This window comes from Triticum urartu, chromosome 2, assembly GCF_003073215.2.
Source record: "Triticum urartu cultivar G1812 chromosome 2, Tu2.1, whole genome shotgun sequence".
NCBI classification, from domain to species: Eukaryota; Viridiplantae; Streptophyta; class Magnoliopsida; order Poales; family Poaceae; genus Triticum; species Triticum urartu.
This window is the reverse complement of record NC_053023.1, coordinates 81,536,913-81,559,201: the sequence shown is the minus strand read 5'-3', so window position 1 is coordinate 81,559,201 and position 22,289 is coordinate 81,536,913. Positions and strand designations below refer to the sequence as shown.

Here is a 22,289-nt window from a genome sequence, read left to right as displayed (position 1 = left end):
TTTAACACCAATATAAATAAATAATGAGTTCATTACAGTACCTTGAAGTGGTGGTTTGTTTTCTTTTACTAACGGAGCTCGCGAATATTTTCTTTTAAGTTTTGTGTTGTGAAGTTTTCAAGTTTTGGGTAAGAATTTGATGGATTATGGAACAAGGAGTGGCAAGAGCCTAAGATTGGGGATGCCCAAGGCACCCCAAGGTAAAATCCAAGGACACCAAAAAGCCTAAGCTTGGGGATGGCCCGGAAGGCATCCCCTCTTTCGTCTTCGTCTATCGGTAACTTTACTTGGAGGTATATTTTTATTCGTCACATGATATGTGTTTTGCTTGGAGCGTCTTGTATGATTTGAGTATTTGCTTTTTATTTTACCACAATCATCCTTGCTGTACACACCTATTGAGAGAGACACACATGAATTGGAATTTATTAGAATACTCTATGTGCTTCACTTATATCTTTTGAGATATATAGTTTTTGCTCTAGTACTTCACTTATATCTTTTAGAGCACGGTGGTGGTTTTATTTTATAGAAATAATTGATCTCTCATACTTCACTTATATTATTTTGAGAGTCCTTTAGAACAACATGGCAATTTGCTTTTAGGCATAATAAAAACTTTCATACAAGTGCATTGAATACTAAGGGAAGTTTGATACTTGATTATCGTTTTGAGATATGGAGATAGTGATATCAAAGTTGTGCTAGTTGAGTAGTTGTGAATTTGAGGAATACTTGTGTTGAAGTTTGCAAGTCCCGTAGCATGCACGTATGGTAAACGTCGTGTAACAAATTTGAAACATGAGGTGTTATTTGATTGTCTTCCTTATGAGTGGCGGTCGGGGATGAGCGATGGTCTTTTCCTACCAATCTATCCCCCTAGGAGCATGCGCGTAATACTTGGTTTTTGATGACTTGTAGATTTTTGCAATAAGTATGTGAGTTCTTTATGACTAATGTTGAGTCCATGGATTATACGCACTCTCACCCTTCCATCATTGCTAGCCTCTTTGGTACCGTGCATTGCCCTTTCTCACCTTGAGAGTTGGTGCAAACTTTGCCGGTGCATCCAAACCCCGTGATACAATACGCTCTATCACACATAAACCTCCTTATATCTTCCTCAAAACAGCCACCATACCTACCTATTATGGCATTTCCATAGCCATTCCGAGATATATTGCCATGCAACTTTCCATCGTTCCGTTTATTATGAAATGCATCATCATTGTCATATTGCCTTGCATGATCATGTAGTTGACATCGTATTTGTGGCAAAGCCACCATTCATTATTCTTTCATACATGTCACTCATGAGTCATTGCACATCCCAGTACACCGCCGGAGGCATTCATATAGTCATATCTTGTTCTAGTATCGAGTTGTAATCATTGAGTTGTAAATAAATAGAAGTGTGATGATCATCAGTAATAGAGCATTAGCATTGTCCCATAAAAAAAGAAAAAAAAAGAAAGGCCAAATAATAATAAAAAGAAGGCCCAAAATAATAAAAAATAAATAAATAAGGGGGCAATGCTACTATCCTTTTTCCACACTTGTGCTTCAAAGTAGCACCATGATCTTTATGATAGAGAGTCTCTTGTTTGTTCATTTTCATATACTAGTGTGAAATTTTCATTATAGAACTTGGCCTGTATTCCAACAATGGGCCTCCTCAAGTGCCCTAGGTCTTTGTGAGCAAGCAAGTTGGATGCACACCCACTTAGTTTCTTTTGTTGAGCTTTCATACATTTATAGCTCTAGTGCATCCGTTGCATGGCAATCCCTACTCCTTGCATTGACATCAATTGATGGGCATCTCCCTAGCCCATTGATTAGCCGCGTCGATGTGTGACTTTCTCCTTTTTTGTCTTCTCCACATAACCCCCTTCATTATATTCTATTCCACCCATAGTGCTATATCCATGGCTCATGCTCATGTATTGCGTGAAAGTTGAAAAAAGTTTGAGATTACTAAAGTATGAAACAATTTCTTGGCTTGTCATCGGGGTTGTGCATGATGAGAGCATTCTTGTGTGACGAAAATGGAGCATGACCAAACTATATGATTTTGTAGGGATGAACTTTCTTTGGCCATGTTATTTCGAGAAGACATGATTGCTTAGTTAGTATGCTTGAAGTATTATTATTTTTATGTCAATATTAAACTTTTATCTTGAATCTTTCGGATCTGAACATTCATGCCACAATAAATAAAATTACATTGAGAAATATGTTAGGAAGCATTCCACATCAAAAATTTTGTTTTTACCATTTACCTACTCGAGGATGAGCAGGAATTAAGCTTGGGGATGCTTGATACTTCTCCAACGTATCTATAATTTTTTATTGTTCCATGCTAGTATATTATCTGTTTTGGATGATAACGGGCTTTATTTTACACTTTTATATTATTTTTGGGACTAACCTATTAACCGGAGGCCCAACCCAAATTGCTGTTTTTTTGCCTATTTCAGTGTTTTGTAGAAAAGGAATATCAAACGGAGTCCAAACGGAATGAAACCTTCGGGAACATGATTTTTGGAACAAACGTGATCCAGAGGACTTGGAGTGGACGTCAAGCAATCAACGAGGCGGCCATGAGGCAGGGGGTGCGCCTACCCCCCTGGGCGCACCCTCCACCCTCGTGGGCCCCTTGTTGCTCCACTGACCTACTTATTTCTCATATATATATATACCCCTGCAAACATCCAGGAGCACCATGAACCCCTATTTCCACCGCCGCAACCTTCCATACCCAAGAGATCCCATCTTGGGGCCTTTTCCGGAGCTCCGCCGGAGGGGGCATCGATCACGGAGGGCCTCTACATCAACTCAATGGCCCCTCCAATGATGCGTGAGTAGTTTACCTCAGTCCTTCAGGTCCATAGCTAGTAGCTAGATGGATTCTTCTCTCTCTTTGGATATCAATACAAAGTTCTCCTCGATTCTCTTGGAGATCTATTCGATGTAATCTTCTTTTGTAGTGTGTTTGTCGAGATCCGATGAATTGTGAGTTTATGATCCAGATTATCTTTGAACAATATTTGAATCTTCTCTGAATTCTTTTATGTATGATTGGTTTATATTTGCAAGTCTCTTCAAATTATCAGTTTGTTTTGGCCTACTAGATTGATCTTTCTTGCAATGGGAGAAGTGCTTAGCTTTAGGTTCAATCTTGCGGTGCTCGCTCCCAGTGACAGAAAGGGAAATGACACGTATTGTATTGTTGCCATCGAGGATAAAAAGATGGGGTTTACATCATATTGCATGAGTTTATCCCTCTACATCATGTCATGTTGCTTAAGGCGTTACTCTGTTCTTATGAACTTAATACTCTAGATGCATGATGGATAGGGGTCGATGTGTGGAGTAATATTAGTAGATGCAGGTAGGAGTCGGTCTACTTGTCACGGACGTGATGCCTATATACATGATCATACCTATATATTCTCATAATTATTCGCTTTTCTATCAATTGCTCGACAGTAATTTGTTCACCCACCGTAATACTTATGTTATCTTGAGAGAAGCCACTAGTGAAACCTATGGCCCCCGGGTCTATTTTCCATCATACAAGTTTCTAATATATTTTATTTTGCAATCTTTAATTTCAATCTATATCATACAAATACCAAAAAATATTTATCTTATTATTATCATCTCTATCATATCTCACTCTTGCAAGTGGCCATGAAGGGATTGACAACCCCTTTATCGCGTTGGTTGCGAGGTTCTTATTTGTTCGTGTAGGTACGAGGTGACTCGCACGTGGTCTCCTACTGGATTGATACCTTGATTCTCAAAAACTGAGGGAAATACTTACGCTGCTTTACTGCACCACCCTTTCCTCTCTTCAAGGGAAAACCAACACAGTGCTCAAGAGGTAGCACGCGCCAGCTGCTACCGCGTGGTGTGCAGCTCCGCTTTCACCTCCTTGAGCACCAGCACTAGATCCTCCATGGCCCGCTTGTTCTTCTCCTCCGCGGCCAACGCCACCCGCAGCTCGCCGTTGACCCGCTGCAGGTCGCGGTCGAGCCGGGCGCGGCCACGACCACGGCAGCGAGTCGGGTGAAGGAAATATGCCCTAGAGGCAATAATAAAGTTGTTATTTATATTGCCTTATATCATGATAAATGTTTATTATTCATGCTAGAATTGTATTAACCGGAAACTTAGTACATGTGTGAATACATAGACAAACAGAGTGTCCCTAGTATGCCTCTACTTGACTACCTCGTCAATCAAAGATGGTTAAGTTTCCTGGCCATAGACATATGTTGTCATTTGATGAATGGGATCACATCATTAGAGAATGATGTGATGGACAAGACCCATCTATTAGCTTAGCATAATTATCGTTTAGTTTTATTGCTATTGCTTTCTTCATGACTTATACATATTCCTCTGACGATGAGATTATGCAACTACCGAATACCGGAGGAACACTCTGTGTGCTATCAAACTTCACAACATAACTGTGTGATTATAAAGATGCTCTACAGGTGTCTCCAAAGGAGTTTGTTGAGTTGGCATAGATCAAGATTAGGATTTTTCACTCCGTGTATCGGAGAGGTATCTCTAGGCCCTCTCGGTAATGCACATCACTATAAGCCTTGCAAGCAATGTGACTAATGAGTTAGTTGTGGGATGATGCATTACGGAATGAGTAAAGAGACTTGCCGGTAACAAGATTGAATTAGGTCTGATGATACCGACGATCGAATCTCGGGCAAGTAACATAATGATGACAAAGGGAATGACGTATGTTGTTATGTGGTTTGATCGATAAAGATCTTCGTAGAATATGTAGGAGCCGATATGAGAATCTAGGTTCCGCTATTGGTTATTGACCGGAGATATGTCTCGGTCATGTCTACATAGTTCTCGAACCCGTAGGGTCCGCACGCTTAACGTTCGATAATGATTTGTATTATGAGTTATGTGTTTTGGTGACCGAGTTTGTTCGGAGTACCGGATGAGATCACGGACATGACGAGGAGTCTCGAAATGGTCGAGAGGTAAAGATTGATATATTGGAAGGTTATATACGGACACCAGAATGGTTCCGATAAGGTTCAGGGGATTTTTCGGAGTACCGGGAGGCTACCGGAACCCCCCGAGAAAGTTAATGGGCCTATTGGGCCATAGTGGAGAGAGGGAGGCTGCCACAGGAGGTGGCGCGTGATTGATACGTCCATTTTGCATCATGCTTCTCTATCAATATTTATTGCATTATGGGCTATTATTACACATTATGTCACAATACTTATGCATATTCTCTATTATTTTACAAGGTTTACACGAAGAGGGAGAATGCTGGCAGCTGGAATTCTGGGCTGGAAAAGGAGCAAATATTAGAGACCTTTTCTGCACAACTCCAAAAGTCCCGAAACTCCACGAGAGTCATTTTAGAATATATATAAAATATTGGGCGAAGGAAGCACCAGAGGGGGGCCACCCACCATCCATGAGGGTGGGGGGCGCCCCCATGTCTCGTGGGCCCCCGGCAGGCCTCTGATACGTCTCCGTCGTATCTATAATTTTTGATTGTTCCATGCCAATATTATTCAACTTTCATATACTTTTTGGCAACTTTTTATATTATTTTTGGGACTAACATATTGATCCAGTGCCCAGTGCCAGTTCATGTCTGTTGCATGTTTTTGGTTTCGCAGAATATCCATATCAAACGGAGTCCAAACGGGATAAAAACGGCCGGAGCTTATTTTTGGAAAATATGGAAAATTCGGAAGGAAAATCAACGCGAACCAGTAACCGAGGTGGTCACGAGGCAGGCCCCCCTTAGGGCGCGCCCCCTACCCTTGTGAGCCCACCGTAAGGCGGTTGGCGCTCTTCTTTTGCCGCAAGAAAGCTAATATTCGGAAAAAAAAATCACGGCGAAGGTTTCAGGCCAATCAGAGTTACGGATCTCCATATATACACGGAACAGTGAAATAGAGCCAGAACAGAACGCAGAACCAGAGAGAAACAGATAGATAGATCCAATCTCGGAGGGGCTCTCGCCCCTCCCATGCCATGGAGGCCAAGGACCAGAGGGGAAACCCTTCTCCCATCTAGGGAGGAGGTCAAGGAAGAAGAGGAAGAAGGGGGCCCCTCTCCCCCTCTCCTCCGGTGGCGCCGGAACACCGCCGTGGCCATCATCATCACCGCGATCTTCACCAACACCTCCGCCATCTTCACCAACATATCCATATCCTTCCCCCCTCTATCTACAGCGGTCCACTCTCCCGCAACCCGCTGTACCCTCTACTTGAACATGGTGCTTTATGCTTCATATTATTATCCAATGATGTGTTGCCATCCTATGATGTCTGAGTAGATTTTCGTTGTCCTATCGGTGGTTGATGAATTGCTATGATTGATTTAATTTGCTTGTGGTTATGTTGCTGTCCTTTGGTGCCCATCATATGAGTGCGCGCGTGGATCACACCATAGGGTTAGTTGTATGTTGATAGGACTATGTATTGGAGGGCAAGAGTGACAGAAGCTTCAACCTAGCATAGAAATTGATGCATACGGGATTGAAGGGGGACCAATATATCTTAATGCTATGGTTGGGTTTTACCTTAATGAACATTAGTAGTTGCGGATGCTTGCTAATAGTTCCAATCATAAGTGCATAGAATTCCAAGTCAGGGATGACATGCTAGCAGTGGCCTCTCCCACATAATACTTGCTATCGGTCTAGTATAGTTGTCAATTGCTTAGGGGCAATTTCGCAACTCCTACCACCACTTTTCCACACTCGCTATATTTACTTTATTGTTTCTTTATCTAAACAGCCCCTAATTTTTATTTACGTACTCTTTATTATCTTGCAAACCTATCCAACAACACCTACAAAGTACTTCTAGTTTCATACTTGTTCTAGGTAAAGCGAACGTCAAGCGTGCGTAGAGTTGTATCGGTGGTCGATAGAACTTGAGGGAATATTTGTTCTACCTTTAGCTCCTCGTTGGGTTCGACACTCTTACTTATCGAAAACTGTTGCGATCCCCTATACTTGTGGGTTATCAAGACCTTTTTCTGGCGCCGTTGCCGGGGTGCAATAGTGTGGGGTGAATATTCTCGTGTGTGCTTGTTTGCTTTATCACTAATAATTTTTATTTGTTGTTCTTAGTTGTTTCCTATCTTCAGTTATGGGTAGGAAACGCAAAATACCAAAAAAATTAGTTGTACCTACTGATCCAATGGTTGAAGAACCAATCAAAATCTATCACATTGCTGAAGCTTATTACTTGGATCATCTTCGATCCCTATGTGCTCGTGCCGAAACCCCAACTAGCTTAGTTGAGGGCAAATCTTTAGATGAGCATGCTTGTTATGTGCGACACCGTATATCTGAAAAAGGGAAATTATTATGGAGTCAAATTCAACGTTTGCAATGCTATGCTTGGAATTTATGTGAATTATATGATTTTACTTGTTGTTCCGAAAACCCTAAGAAACACCTTCCCTATCAATGTGAGTTTAGTGATAATGGAATCGTATCTTCGTATGCTAAAGGTGTTTATAATTACTATGATGTTCAACAAATTGAAGAATTTGTTGCTTATATGGGTGCTTTTGAAATTGCTTCTTTGATTGAAAAGTATGATGCTACTTTTCACAAATCTGAAAATTTTGCTGTACTTAAATATTGCTATGATAATTATGCTTCTAATACCTATGTTAAACAATATATTGAGGAATACTCCGCTGTCCAAGAAGAGACTAATATTTTGCAGGAGTCTATGGAAGAAGAAATTGATGAAACTGTGAGCCCATTGGATGAAAAATATGATGAGGAGAGCGAAGAACAAAAGGAGGAAGAGCGGATTGATCACCCGTGCCCACCTTCTAATGAGAGTAACTTTTCAACTCATACATTGTTTAATTCCCCTTCGTGCTTATCGAAGGATGATTGCTATGATGACTGTTATGATCCCTATGATTCTTTTGAAATATCCCTTTTTGATGATGCTTGCTATGCTTATGGCCAAGATGCCAATATGAATTATGCTTTTGAAGATGGACTTGATAAGTTCCTTATGTTAAACATTAAATTGTTGCTATTGCACCCACACATGATAGTCCTATTATCTTTTTGAATTCTCCCGATTATACCATATCGGAGAAGTTTGCACTTATTAAGGATTATATTGATGGGTTGCCTTTTACCGTTGCACATGATGATTTCGATAAATATAATATGCATGTGCTTGCTGCTCCTACTTGCAATTATTATGAGAGAGGAACTATATCTCCACCTCTCTATGTTTCCAACATGATAAAATTGCAAGAAACTGTTTATACTATGCATTAGCCTTTACTAGGTGTGCATGAATTGTTCTTTTATGACATGCCGATGCATAGGAAGAGAGTTAGACTTTGTCATTGCTTGATATATGTTGCTTTGTGCTCACTACTAAATTACAAATCATTGTTAATTAAAATTGGCTTTGATATACCTTGGGATCCGGGTGGATTCACTACTTGAGCACTATATGCCTAGCTTAATGGCTTTAAAGAAAGCGCTGCCAGGGAGACAACCCGGAAGTTTTAGAGAGTCATTTATTTCTGTTTAGTGCTTTCATATAGTTTAAAAACAACAAAAATAAAGAGGGGAACCCAAAGCTTTTAAAAAAGGAAAGTGAAAGTGAGAAAGACAAGCACTGTTGAAGTGGAAGAGCTCCGTGAAATTTGTTCATGCTCACGGCAACTTTGTGAATCTTGATTACAGAAACTTTTCAACAAAAATAATTATCCCATTGTACAATTCCATTGTATTATAAAAATAATGTGCCAAGGTTTGCCTTTAGGATGTTTACATTTTCTTGATGGTTTGAACGGTGCAGGACAGAAACTTTGGCTGTAGTGAGCGATTTTACATTTTTAGATGGAACGTCAAATGGTTCTGATTCTTTTTGAACTCTCTTCCTATACAATTTTTTTATTTTTCCTAATTTTGGAAGTATTGTTCAAGTATCAGAAGTATGGTTAATGTTCAGATTGCTACAGACTATTCTGGTTTAGACAGATTCTGTTTTTGATGCATAGTTTGCTTGTTTTGATGAAACTATCAATTTATATCAGTGGATTAAGCCATGAAAAAGTTATACTACAGTAGACACAATGAAAAAACAAAATATTAATTGGTTTGCAACAGTACTTATAGTGGTGATTTGCTTTATTATACTAACGGATCTTACCGAGTTTTCTGTTGAAGTTTTGTGTGGATGAAGTGTTCGATGATCGAGAAGGTTTCGATGTGAGAAGAAGGAAGAGAGGAAAGAGCTCAAGCTTGGGGATGCCTGAGGCACCCCAAGTAAATATTCAAGGAGACTCAAGCGTCTAAGCTTGGGGATGCTGGGGAGGCATCCCATCTTTCTTCAACAAGTATCGGTATGTTTTCGGATTCGTTTTGTTCATGCGATATGTGCAATCTTGGAGCGTCTTTGCTTTAGTTTTCATGTTTATTTTTTGCACCATGCTGTTATGAGATAGTCCTTGGTTGATTTATAGAATGCTCTTTGCACTTCACTTATATTCTTTGAGTATGGCTTTATAGAATGCTTCATGTGCTTCACTTATATCATTTGAAGTTTGGATTGCCTGTTTCTCTTCACTTAGACAACCGCCATTTGTAGAATGCTTTTTTGCTTCACTTATATTTGTTAGAGCACGGGCATATCTTTTGTAGAAAGAATTAAACTCTCTTGCTTCACTTATATCTATTTAGAGAGATGACAGGAATTGGCCATTCACACGGTTAGTCATAAAATCCTACATAAAACTTGTAGATCACTGAATATGACATGTTTGATTCCTTGCAATAGTTTTGCGATATAAAGATGGTGATATTAGAGTCATGCTAGTGGGTAGTTGTGGATTGTAGAAATACTTGTGTTGAGGTTTGTGATTCCCGTAGCATGCACGTATGGTGAACCGTTATGTAACGAAGTCGGAGCATGATTTATTTACTGATTGTCTTCCTTATGAGTGGCGGTCGGGGACGAGCGATGGTCTTTTCCTACCAATCTATCCCCCTAGGAGCATGCGCGTAGTACTTTGTTTCGATGACTAATAGATTTTTGCAATAAGTATGTGAGTTCTTTATGACTAATGTTGAGTCCATGGATTATATGCACTCTCACCCTTCCACCGTTGCTAGCCTCTCTAGTACTGCGCAACTTTCGCCGGTACCATAAACTCACCATATACCTTCCTCAAAACAGCCACCATACCTACCTATCATGGCATTTCCATAACCATTCCGAGATATATTGCCATGCAACTTCCATCATCATCATATACATGACTTGAGCATTCATTGTCATATTGCTTTGCATGATCGTAAGATAGCTAGCATGATGTTTTCATGGCTTGCCCGTTTTTTGATGTCATTGCTACGCTAGATCATTGCACATCCCGGTACACCGCCGGAGGCATCCATATAGAGCCATACTTTGTTCTAGACATTGAGTTGTAATATTGAGTTGTAAGTCAATAAAAGTGTGATGATCATCATTATTAGAGCATTGCCCCAATGAGGAAAGGATGATGGAGACTATGATTCCCCCATAAGTCGGGATGAGACTCCAGACTTTACAAAAAATAAAAGAGGCCAAAGAAGCCCAAATAAAAAAAGAGGCCAAAGAAGCCCACCAAAAAAACAAAAAACAAAAAAAAACAAAAAAATGAGAGAAAAAGAGAGAAGGGGCAGTGCTACTATCCTTTTTCCACACTTGTGCTTCAAAGTAGCACCATGTTCTTCATATAGAGAGTCTCTTGAGTTATCACTTTCATATACTAGTGGGAATTTTCATTATAGAACTTGGCTTGTATATTCTGATGATGGGCTTCCTCAAATGCCTGAGGTCTTCATGAGCAAGCAAGTTGGATGCATACCCACTAGTTTCTTTGCTGAGCTTTCATATACTTATAGCTCTAGTGCATCCGTTGCATGGCAATCCCTACTCACTCGCATTGATATCTATTGATGGGCATCTCCATAGCCCGTTGATACGCCTAGTTGATGTGAGACTATCTTCTCCTTTTTGTCTTCTCCACAACCACCATTCTATTCCACCTATAGTGCTATGTCCATGGCTCACGCTCATGTATTACGTGAAAGTTGAAAAGGTTTGAGAACGTCAAAAGTATGAAACAATTGCTTGGCTTGTCATCGGGGTTGTGCATGATGTGAATATTTTGTGTGGTGAAGATGGAGCATAGCCAGACTATATGATTTTGTAGGGATAACTTTCTTTGGCCATGTTATTTTGAAAAGACATGATTGCTTTATTGGTAGGTTTGAAGTATTATTGTTTTTATGTCAAATGATAGACTATTGCTTTGAATCACTCGTGTCTTAATATTCATGCCATGATTAGACATATGATCAAGATTATGCTAGGTAGCATTCCACATCAAAAATTATCTTTTTTATCATTTACCTACTCGAGGACGAGCAGGAATTAAGCTTGGGGATGCTGATACATCTCCGTCGTATCTATAATTTTTGATTGTTCCATGCCAATATTATTCAACTTTCATATACTTTTTGGCAACTTTCTATATTATTTTTGGGACTAACATATTGATCCAGTGCCCAATGCCAGTTCCTATCTGTTGCATGTTTTTGGTTTCGCAGAATATCCATATCAAACGGAGTCCAAACGGGATAAAAATGGACAGAGCTTATTTTTGGAAAATATGGAAAATTCGGAAGGAAAATCAACGTGAACCAGTGCCCTAGGTGGTCATGAGGCAGGGGGCGCGCCGTAAGGCGGTTGACGCTCTTCTTTTGCCGCAAGAAAGCTAATATTCGGAAAAAAATCACGGCGAAGGTTTCAGGCCAATCGGAGTTACAGATCTCCATATATACACGAAACGGTGAAATAGAGCCAGAACAGAACGCAGAACCAGAGAGAAACAAAGAGATAGATCCAATCTCGGAGGGGCTCTCGCCCCTCCCATGCCATGGAGGCCAAGGACCAGAGGGGAAACCCTTCTCCCATCTAGGGAGGAGGTCAAGGAAGAAGAGGAAGAAGGGGGCCCCTCCCCCCTCTCCTCCGGTGGCGCCAGAACGCCGCCGTGGCCATCATCATCATCACCGCGATCTTCACCAACACCGCCGCCATATTCACCAACATCTCCATCACCTTCCCCCCTCTATCTACAGTGGTCCACTCTCCCGCAACCCGCTGTACCCTCTACTTGAACATGGTGCTTTATGCTTCATATTATTATCCAATGATGTGTTGCCATCCTATGATGTCTGAGTAGATTTTCGTTGTCCTATCGGTGGTTGATGAATTGCTATGATTGATTTAATTTTCTTGTGGTTATGTTGCTGCCCTTTGGTGCCCATCATAGCGCACGCGTGGATCACATCATAGGGTTAGTTGTATGTTGATAGGACTATGTATTGGAGGGCAAGAGTGACAGAAGCTTCAACCTAGCATAGAAATTGATGCATACAGGATTGAAGGGGGACCAATATATCTTAATGCTATGGTTGGGTTTTACCTTAATGAACATTAGTAGTTGCGGATGCTTGCTAATAGTTCCAATCATAAGTGCATAGAATTCCAAGTCAGGGATGACATGCTAGCAGTGGCCTCTCCCACATAATACTTGCTATCGGTCTAGTATAGTAGTCAATTGCTTAGGGGAAATTTCGCAACTCCTACCACCACTTTTCCACACTCGCTATATTTACTTTATTGTTTCTTTATCTAAACAGCCCCTAATTTTTATTTACGTACTCTTTATTATCTTCAAACCTATCCAACCACACCTACAAAGTACTTCTAGTTTCATACTTGTTTTAGGTAAGAGAACGTCAAGCGTGCGTAGAGTTGTATCAGTGGTCGATAGAACTTGAGGGAATATTTGTTCTACCTTTAGCTCCTCGTTGGGTTCGACACTCTTACTTATCGAAAACTGTTGCGATCCCCTATACTTGTGGGTTATCAGCCTCCGGTGCCCATCTTTGGCTATATGAAGTCTTTCGCCCTGGAAAATATCATAAGCAAGCTCTTGAGACGAAACTCCGCCACCACGAGGCGGAACCTTGGCGGAACCAATCTAGGGCTCTGGTGGAGCTATTTTGCCAGGGAAACATCCCTCCGGGAGGGGGAAATCATCACCATTGTCATCACCATCGATCCTCCATTGGGAGGGGGTCAATCTCCATCAACATCTTCACCATCACCATCTCATCTCAAACCCTAGTTCATCTCTTGTATCCAATCTTTGTCTCAAAACCTCAGATTGGTGCCTGTGGGTTGCTAGTAGTGTTGATTACTCCTTGTAGTTGATGCTAGTTGGTTTATTTGGTGGAAGATCATATGTTTAGATCCTTTATGCATATTAATACCCCTTTGATTATGAACATGAATATGATTTGTAAGTAGTTACGTTTGTTCCTGAGGACATGGGAGAAGTCTTGCTATAAGTAGTCATGTGAATTTGGTATTCGTTCGATATTTTGATGAGTTGTATGTTGTCTTTACTCTAGTGGTGTCATGTGAATGTCGACTACATGACACTTCACCATTATTTGGGCCTAGGGGAAGGCATTGGGAAGTAATAAGTAGATGATGGGTTGCTAGAGTGACAGAAGCTTAAACCCTAGTTTATGCATTGCTTCGTAAGGGGCTGATTCGGATCCATATGTTTCATGCTATGGTTAGGTTTACCTTAATACTTTTTTGTAGTTGCGGATGCTTGCAAGAGGGGTTAATCATAAGTGGGATGCTTGTCCAAGTAAGGGCAGTACCCAAGCACCGGTCCACCCACATATCAAATTATCAAAGTACCGAACGCGAATGAATGAACGTGATGAAAACTAGCTTGACGATAATTCCCATGTGTCCTCGGGAGCACTTTCCTTTATATAAGAGTTTGTCCAGGCTTGTCCTTTGCTACAAAAAAGGATTGGGCCATCTTGATGCACCTTATTTACTTTTATTACTTGTTACCCATTACCAATTACCTTATCACAAAACTATCTGTTACCGATAATTTCAGTGCTTGCAGAGAATACCTTACTGAAAACTGCTTATCATTTCCTTCTGCTCCTCGTTGGTTTCGACACTCTTACTTATCAAAAGGACTACGATAGATCCCCTATACTTGTGGGTCATCAAGACTCTTTTCCGGCGCCGTTGCCGGGGAGTGAAGCACCTTTGGTAGGTGGGATTTGGTAAGGAAAATTTATATAGTGTGCTGAAATTTACTGTCACTTGTTACTATGGAAAGTAATCCTTTGAGGGGCTTATTCGAGGTATATTCACCCCTACTAGTAGAGCAAAGAGTTGCTCCTCAACCTACTGAACCTACTGAAAATGTTTACTTTGAAATTCCTTCGGGTATGATAGAGAAACTGCTAGCTAATCCTTTTACAGGAGATGGAACATTGCATCCCGATTTGCACCTAATCTATGTGGATGAAGTTTGTGGATTATTTAAGCTTGCAGGTATGCCCGAGGATGTTATCAAGAAGAAGGTCTTCCCTTTATCTTTGAAGTGATGATATTGGATCATGGAACTACAACCGATTGAAATTGGAATTTCATCAGAAGTTTTATCCTATGCATCTGGTTCATCGTGATCGTAATTATATATATAAGTTTTGGCCTCACGAAGGAGAAAGCATCGCTCTAGCTTGGGGGAGGCTTATGTGAATGTTATATTCATGCCCCAATCATGAGCTCTCAAGATAAATTATTATTCAAAATTTCTATGCTTGGCTTTCTCTCAATAATCGCTCCATGCTCGATACTTCTTGTACTGGTTCTTTTATGATGAAGACTATTGAGTTCAGATGGGATTTATTGGAAAGAATTAAACGCAACTCTGAAGATTGGGAACTCGACGAAGGTAAGGAGTCAGGTATAACACCTAAGTTTGATTGTGTTAAATCTTTTATGGATACCGATGCTATTCATGAATTTAGCACTAAATATGGACTTGACTCTGAGATAGTAGCTTCTTTTTGTGAATCCTTTGCTACTCATGTTGATTTCCCTAAGGAGAAGTGGCTTAAATATCATCCTCCCATTGAAGTAAAAGTAGTTGAATCTATTAAATTTGAAGAAAATACTATCACTTATAATGTTGATCCTATTGTTCCTACCGCTTATATTGAGAAACCACCTTTCCCTACTAGAATAAAGGATCATGCTAAAGCTTCAACTGTGGTTCGTAAGAGTAATACTAGAATACCTACACCCTCTAAGCAAATTAAAGTTGAACCTAGTATTGGTATGGTTAAAGATCTCTTAGTTTATAATATTGATGGGCATGTTATTTACTTCTGTGATGAAGCTGCTAGAATTGCTAGACCCAATACTAAAAATAAACATAGACCTGTTGTAGGCATGCCTGTTATTTCTGTTAAAGTAGGAGATCATTGCTATCATGGCTTATGTGATATGGGTGCTAGTGCTAGTGCAACACCTCATTCTTTATATGAAGAAATTATGCATGATATTGCACCTGCTGAGTTAGAAGGTATTGATGTTACAATTAAGCTTGCCAATAGAGATACTATTTCACCGGTTGGGATTGTTAGAGATGTTGAAGTCTTGTGTGGGAAAGTTAGATATCCTACTGATTTTCCTATTCTTGGTTCCCCACAAGGTGACTTTTGTCCCATTATATTTGGTAGACCCTTCTTGAATACTGTTAATGTTAATATAGACTGCAAAAGGATATTGTTTTTGTTGGTTTAGGGGATATGTCTCACGATTTTAATTTTGCTAAATTTTGTAGACAACCCCATGATAAAGAATAGCCTAGTAAAGATGAAATTATTGGTCTTGCTTCTATTGCCGTGCCTCCTAGTGATGCTTTAGAACAATATTTGCTAGACCATGAAAATGATATGTTTAGGAATGAAAGAAGGGAAATAGATGAAGTATTCTTTAAATAGGGACCCATTTTGAAACACAACTTGCGTGTCGAAATTCTAGGGGATCCTCCTCCACCCAAGGGTGATCCCGTGTTTGAGCTTAAACCGTTGCCTGATACTCTTAAATATGCTTATCTTGATGAAAAGAAGATATATCCTGTTATTATTAGTGCTAACCTTTCAGAGAAGAAGAAGAGAAATTATTGAAAACTCTGAAGAAGCACCGTGCTGCTATTGGATATACTCTCGATGATCTTAAGGGCATTAGTCCCACTCTATGCCAGCACAAAATAAAATTGGAAAAAGATACTAAAATGGTTGTTGATCACCAACGACGGTTGAATCCTAAGATGAAAGAAGTGGTAAGAAAAGAAATACTAAAGCTCCTAGAGGCATGTATAATTTATCCTGTTGCTGATAGTCAGTGGGTAAGTCCTGTCCATTGTGTCCCTAAGAAGAGAGGTATTACTATTGTTCCTAATGATAAAGATGAATTGATCCCACAAAGAATTGTTACGTGTTATAGAATGGTAATTGATTTCCGCAAACTAAATAAATCTACTAAAAAAGATCATTACCCTCTACCTTTCATTGATCAAATGCTAGAAAGATTATATCCAAACATACACATTTTGCTTTCTAGATGGTTATTCTGGCTTCTCTCAAATACCTGTGTCAAAAGAGGATCAGGAAAAGATCACTTTTACTTGTCCTTTCGGTACCTTTGCTTATAGGCGTATGCCTTTTTGTTTATGTAATGCACGTGCTACCTTTCAAAGATGTATGACTGCTATATTCTCTAACTTTTGTGAAAAGATTGTTGAGGTATTCATGGATGATTTTCTGTATATGGAACTTCTTTTGATGATTGCTTAAGCAACCTTGATTGAGTTTTGCAGAGATGTGAAGAAACTAATATTGTCTTGAATTGGGAGAAGTGCCACTTTATGGTTAATGAAGGCATTGTCTGGGGGCATAAAATTTCTGAAAGAGGTATTGAAGTTGATAAAGCTAAAGTTGATGCTATTGAAAAGATGTTGTGTCCAAAGGACATTAAAGGTATAAGAAGTTTCCTTGGTCATGCCAGTTTTTATAGGAGGTTCATTAAAGACTTCTCAAAAATTTCCAGGCCTTTGACTAATCTCTTACAAAAAGATGTTCCTTTTGTCTTTGATGATGATTGTGTAGAAGCATTTGAAATACTTAAGAAAGCCTTGATTTCTGCACCTATTATTCAGCCTCCTGATTGGAATTTACCCTTTGAAATTATGTGTGATGCTAGTGATTATGTTGTAGGGGCTGTTCTAGGACAATGAGTTGATAAGAAATTAAATGTTATCCAATATGCTAGTAAAACTCTAGACAGTTCCCAGAGAAATTATGGTACTGCTGAAAAGGAATTTTTAGCAGTTGTATTTGCTTGTGATAAGTTCAGACCTTATATTGTTGATTCTAAAGTAACTGTTCACACCGATCATGTTGCTATTAAATACCTTATGGAAAAGAAAGATGCTAAACCTAGACTTATTAGATGGGTTCTCCTACTACAAGAATTTGATTTGCATATTATTGATAGAAAAGGAGCTGAGAACCATGTTGCAGACAACTTGTCTAGGTTAGAGAATGTTCTTGATGACCCACTACCTATTGATGATAGCTTTCCTGATGAACAATTAGCTGTCATAAATGCTTCTTGTACTGCTCCATGGTATGCTGATTATGCTAATTACATTGTTGCTAAATTCATACCACCTAGTTTCACATACCAACAAAAGAAAAAGTTTTTCTATGATTTAAGACATTACTTCTGGGATGACCCACACCTTTATAAGGAAGGAGTAGATGGTGTTATTAGACGTTTTGTACCTGAGCATGAACAGAAACAGATCCTACGCAAGTGTCACTCCGAGGACACCATGTTGGAGATAGAATTGCACATAAGGTATTGCAATCTGGTTTTTATTGGCCTACTCTCTTCAAAGATGCCCATAAGTTTGTCTTGTCTTGTGATGAATGTCAAAGAATTGGTAATATTAGTAGACGTCAAGAAATGCCTATGAATTTTTCACTTGTTATTGAACCATTTGATGTTTGGGGCTTTGATTATATGGGACCGTTTCCTTCCTCTAATGGGTATACACATATTTTAGTTGCTGCTGATTACGTTACTAAGTGGGTAGAAGCTATCCAACTAGTAGTGCTGATCATAACACCTCTATTAAGATGCTTAAAGAAGTTATTTTTCCGAGGTTTGGAGTCCCTATATATTTAATGACTGATGGTGGTTCACATTTTATTCATGGTGCTTTTCGTAAGATGCTTGATAAGTATGATGTTAATCATAGAATTACATATCCATATCATCCACAGTCTAGTGGTCAAGTAGAACTGAGCAATAGAGAGCTTAAATTAATTTTGTAAAAGACTGTTAATACATCTAGAAAGAATTGGTCCAAGAAACTTGATGATGCATTATGGGCCTATAGAACTGCATATAAAAATCCTATGGGTATGTCTCTATATAAGATGGTTTATGGTAAAGCATGCCACTTACCTCTTGAACTAGAACATAAGGCATATTGGTCCATTAAAGAGCTCAATTATGATTTCAAATTTGCCGGTGAGAAGAGACTATTTGACATTAGCTCACTTGATGAGTGGAGAACCCGGGCTTATGAGAATGCCAAACTGTTTAAAGAAAAAGTTAAAAGATGGCATGACAAAAGGATACAAAAATGTGAGTTTAATGTAGGTGATTATGTATTGTTATACAACTCTCGTTTAAGATTTTTTGCAGGAAAACTCCTCTCTAAATGGGAAGGTCCTTACGTTATCAAGGAGGTCTATCATTCCGGTGCCATAAAAATCAATAACTTCGTAGGCACAAATCCGAGGGTGGTGAACGGCCAAAGAATCAAACACTATGTCTTAGGTAATTCTATAAATGTTGAAACTAATGTTATTGAAACCATAACCCTGGAGGAGTATATAAGGGACACCTTCCAGAATGTTTCATCCCCCGAAAAGGAAGAGGTATGTGGTACGGTAAGTAAACTGACTCCAAAACAGTTCCAATAGCATTTTTTCTCCGTTTTGGAATAATTAAGAAAATAGGAAAATAAGAAGCAGTCTGGAAAGGACACGAAGCATCCACGAGGGTGGAGGGCACGCCCCCCTGCCTCGTGGTCACCTCGTGTGCCCTCCAGACTCCGTTTTCTTGCACGATACTTCTTTTGGTCGGTAAAAATTCATTATATAATCTCCCGAAGGTTTTGACCACCGTATCACACAAATATCCTTTGTTTTTGTTTCAAGCTGTTTTCTGCCAGAGTTGTCAAGGCCCGGCATCATGTCGTCCCCCTCCTCCAACAATGAGGGCGACGATGCTTGGCTAATGAAGATAGAGCTGAAGAGAGAAGAACCCGGGGAGATCAACAAGGATGATGGGATCAAGAAGGCCAAAGAGGATCAAGCTCCGGCAGCTAAAGAAGAAGACATTCTTCAACCTCATTACAATCTTCTTACCCCTACTGAAATTGAAGCTTTCAAGATGATTGAAATAGTTTGGGTGCAGAACAAGTATCTAACTCGTGAAAATATTCTATTGCAAGAGCATATCATCGCACTCAAGGGCATTATTCGTAAGTTGAAGCATCTCCTGCGCTCGATGCTGGACGACAAGCCTACATCATCAACAACTCCATCATCACTACCACCAAAGGAGAACTGAGTATTGGGTATGGGCACTCCCCTTGGCAACTGCCAAGCTTGGGGGAGTTCCCCAGTATCGTATCACCATCACACTTTTATCTTTACCATTTTTCTAAGTTTGATCCTTTTGATAATATCTTGATCTAGTAGAATAAAGTTTTAGTATGATTTAGTTTTGAGTTTTGCTTTATGATCCTTCTATGTAATCGAGTCCGTGAGCTATATATAATAAATATTAGTTTTGAGTCAAGGGCTTGATTATCTTGCTATGATCTTGAGGGAATACAAGGAAGAATAAAAAGAAATAAAGAGATCATATGGATCTTATGGAGAGTAATGACTTCACATATAAAGAGTATGATGAATAAAAGTTGTTGAGAGTTGACAAACATAGTTTTGGTCATCGTTGCAATTAATAGGAAGTAATAAAGAAAGAGAGGTTTTCACATATAAATATACTATCTTGGACATCTTTTATGATTGTGAGCACTCATGAAAATATGACATGCTAAAAAGTTGATGTTGGACAAGGAAGACAACGTAATGGGTTATGTTTTCTTACATCTGAAATAAATTATATTGTCATGGATCATCCAACATGTTGAGCTTGCCTTTTCCCCTATGCTAGCCAAATTCTTTGCACCAAGTAGAGATACTACTTGTGCTTCCAAATATCCTTAAACCCAGTTTTTCCATGGGAGTCCACCACATCTACCTATGGATTGAGTAAGATCCTTCAAGTAAGTTGTCATTGTAACAAGCAATAAAAATTGCCCTCTAGATATGTATGATTTATTAGTGTGGAGAAAATAAGCTTTATACGATCTTGTGATGTGGAAGAAATAAAAGGGACGGACTGCATAATAAAGGTCCATATCACAAGTGGCAATATAAAGTGATGTTCTTTTGCATTAAGATTTCATGCATCCAACCATAAAAACACATGACAACCTCTGCTTCCCTCTGTGAAGGGCCTATCCTTTATTCTTTTCTTATACTTTATACAAGAGTCATGGTGATCTGCACCTTTCCTTTTTACATTTTATCCGTTGGCAAGCACTGTTTGTTGGAAAGATCCTGATATATATAGCTAATTGGATGTGAGTTTTCATGAACTATTATTGTTGACATTACCCTTGAGGTAAAAGGTTGGGAGGCAAAACTATAAGTCCAAAGCTTTCTCTGTGTCCGATTAAAACTTCATACCCATAAGTATTGCGTGAGTGTTAGCAATTATGAAAGACTAAATGATAGTTGAGTATGCGGACTTGCTGAAAAGCTCTTATATTGACTCTTTCCAATGTTATGATAAATTGCAATTGCTCCAATGACTGAGATTATAGTTTGTTAGTTTTCAATGAAGTTTCTGATTCATACTTGAAATTGTGAATGAATTGTTACTTTAGCATAAGAAATCATATGACAATATATATATATTGTTGTTCTAAGAATGATCATAATGCCCTCATGTCCGTATTTTATTTTATCGACACCTCTATCTCTAAACATGTGGACATATTTTTCGATATCGGCTTCCGCTTGAGGACAAGCGAGGTCTAAGCTTGGGGGAGTTGATACGTCCATTTTGCATCATGCTTTTATATCGATATTTATTGCATTATGGACTGTTATTACACATTATGTCACAGTACTTATGCCTATTCTCTCTTATTTTACAAGTTTTACACGAAGAGGGAGAATGCCGGCAGCTGTAATTCTGGGCTGGAAAAGGAGCAAATATTAGAGACCTACTCTGCACAAATCCAAAAGTCCTGAAACTCCACGGGAGTCATTTTTAGAATATATAAAAAATATTGGGCGAAGGAAGCACTAGAGGGGGGCCACCCACCGTCCACGAGGGTGGGGGCGCGCCCTACCCCCCTAGGCGCACCCCCTGTCTCGTGGGCCCCCTGGAAGGCCAACGGTGCCCATCTTTGGCTATATGAAGTCTTTCGCCCTGGAAAAAAATTCATAAGCAAGCTCTCGAGAGAAACTCCACCGCCATGAGGCGGAACCAATCTAGGGCTCCGGCGGAGCCTGTCTCGTGGGCCCCCTGGAAGGCCTCCGGTGCCCATCTTTGGCTATATGAAGTATTTCGCCCTGGAAAAAAATCATAAGCAATCTCTCGAGAGAAACTCCACCGCCATGAGGCGGAACCAATCTAGGGCTCCGGCGGAGCTGTTCTGTCGGGGAAACATCCCTCTGGGAGGGGGGAATCATCACCATCGACCCTCTCATCGGGAGGGGGTCAATATCCATCAACATATTCACCAGCACCATCTCATCTAAAACCCCAGTTCATCTCTTGTATCCAATATTTGTCTCAAAACCTCAGATTGGTACATGTGGGTTGCTAGTAGTGTTGATTACTCCTTGTAGTTGATGCTAGTTGGTTTATTTGGTGGAAGACCATATGTTCAGATCCTTTATGCATATTAATACCCCTCTGATTATGAACATGAATATGATTTGTGAGTAGTTACGTTTGTTCTTGAGGACATGGGAGAAGTCTTGCTATAAGTAGTCATGTGAATTTGGTATTCGTTTGATATTTTGATGAGTTGTATGTTGTCTTTCCTCTAGTGGTGTCATGTGAACGTCGACTGCATGACACTTCACCATTATTTGGGCCTAGGGGAAGGCATTGGGA

At 39.7% G+C, this 22,289-nt stretch overlaps 1 protein-coding gene across 1 annotated transcript in view; it reads right to left on the bottom strand.

Moving 5' to 3' along the window:
* The window catches only part of LOC125535172 (myosin-4-like), a 223,438-nt gene that overhangs the window by 42,696 nt on the left and 158,453 nt on the right, over positions 1-22,289 (bottom strand). The window contains exon 3 of the mRNA XM_048698218.1: positions 3,908-4,087. Within this exon, the coding sequence (XP_048554175.1) occupies positions 3,908-4,087 (180 nt within the window). The remainder of the gene's footprint in view (positions 1-3,907; positions 4,088-22,289) is intronic.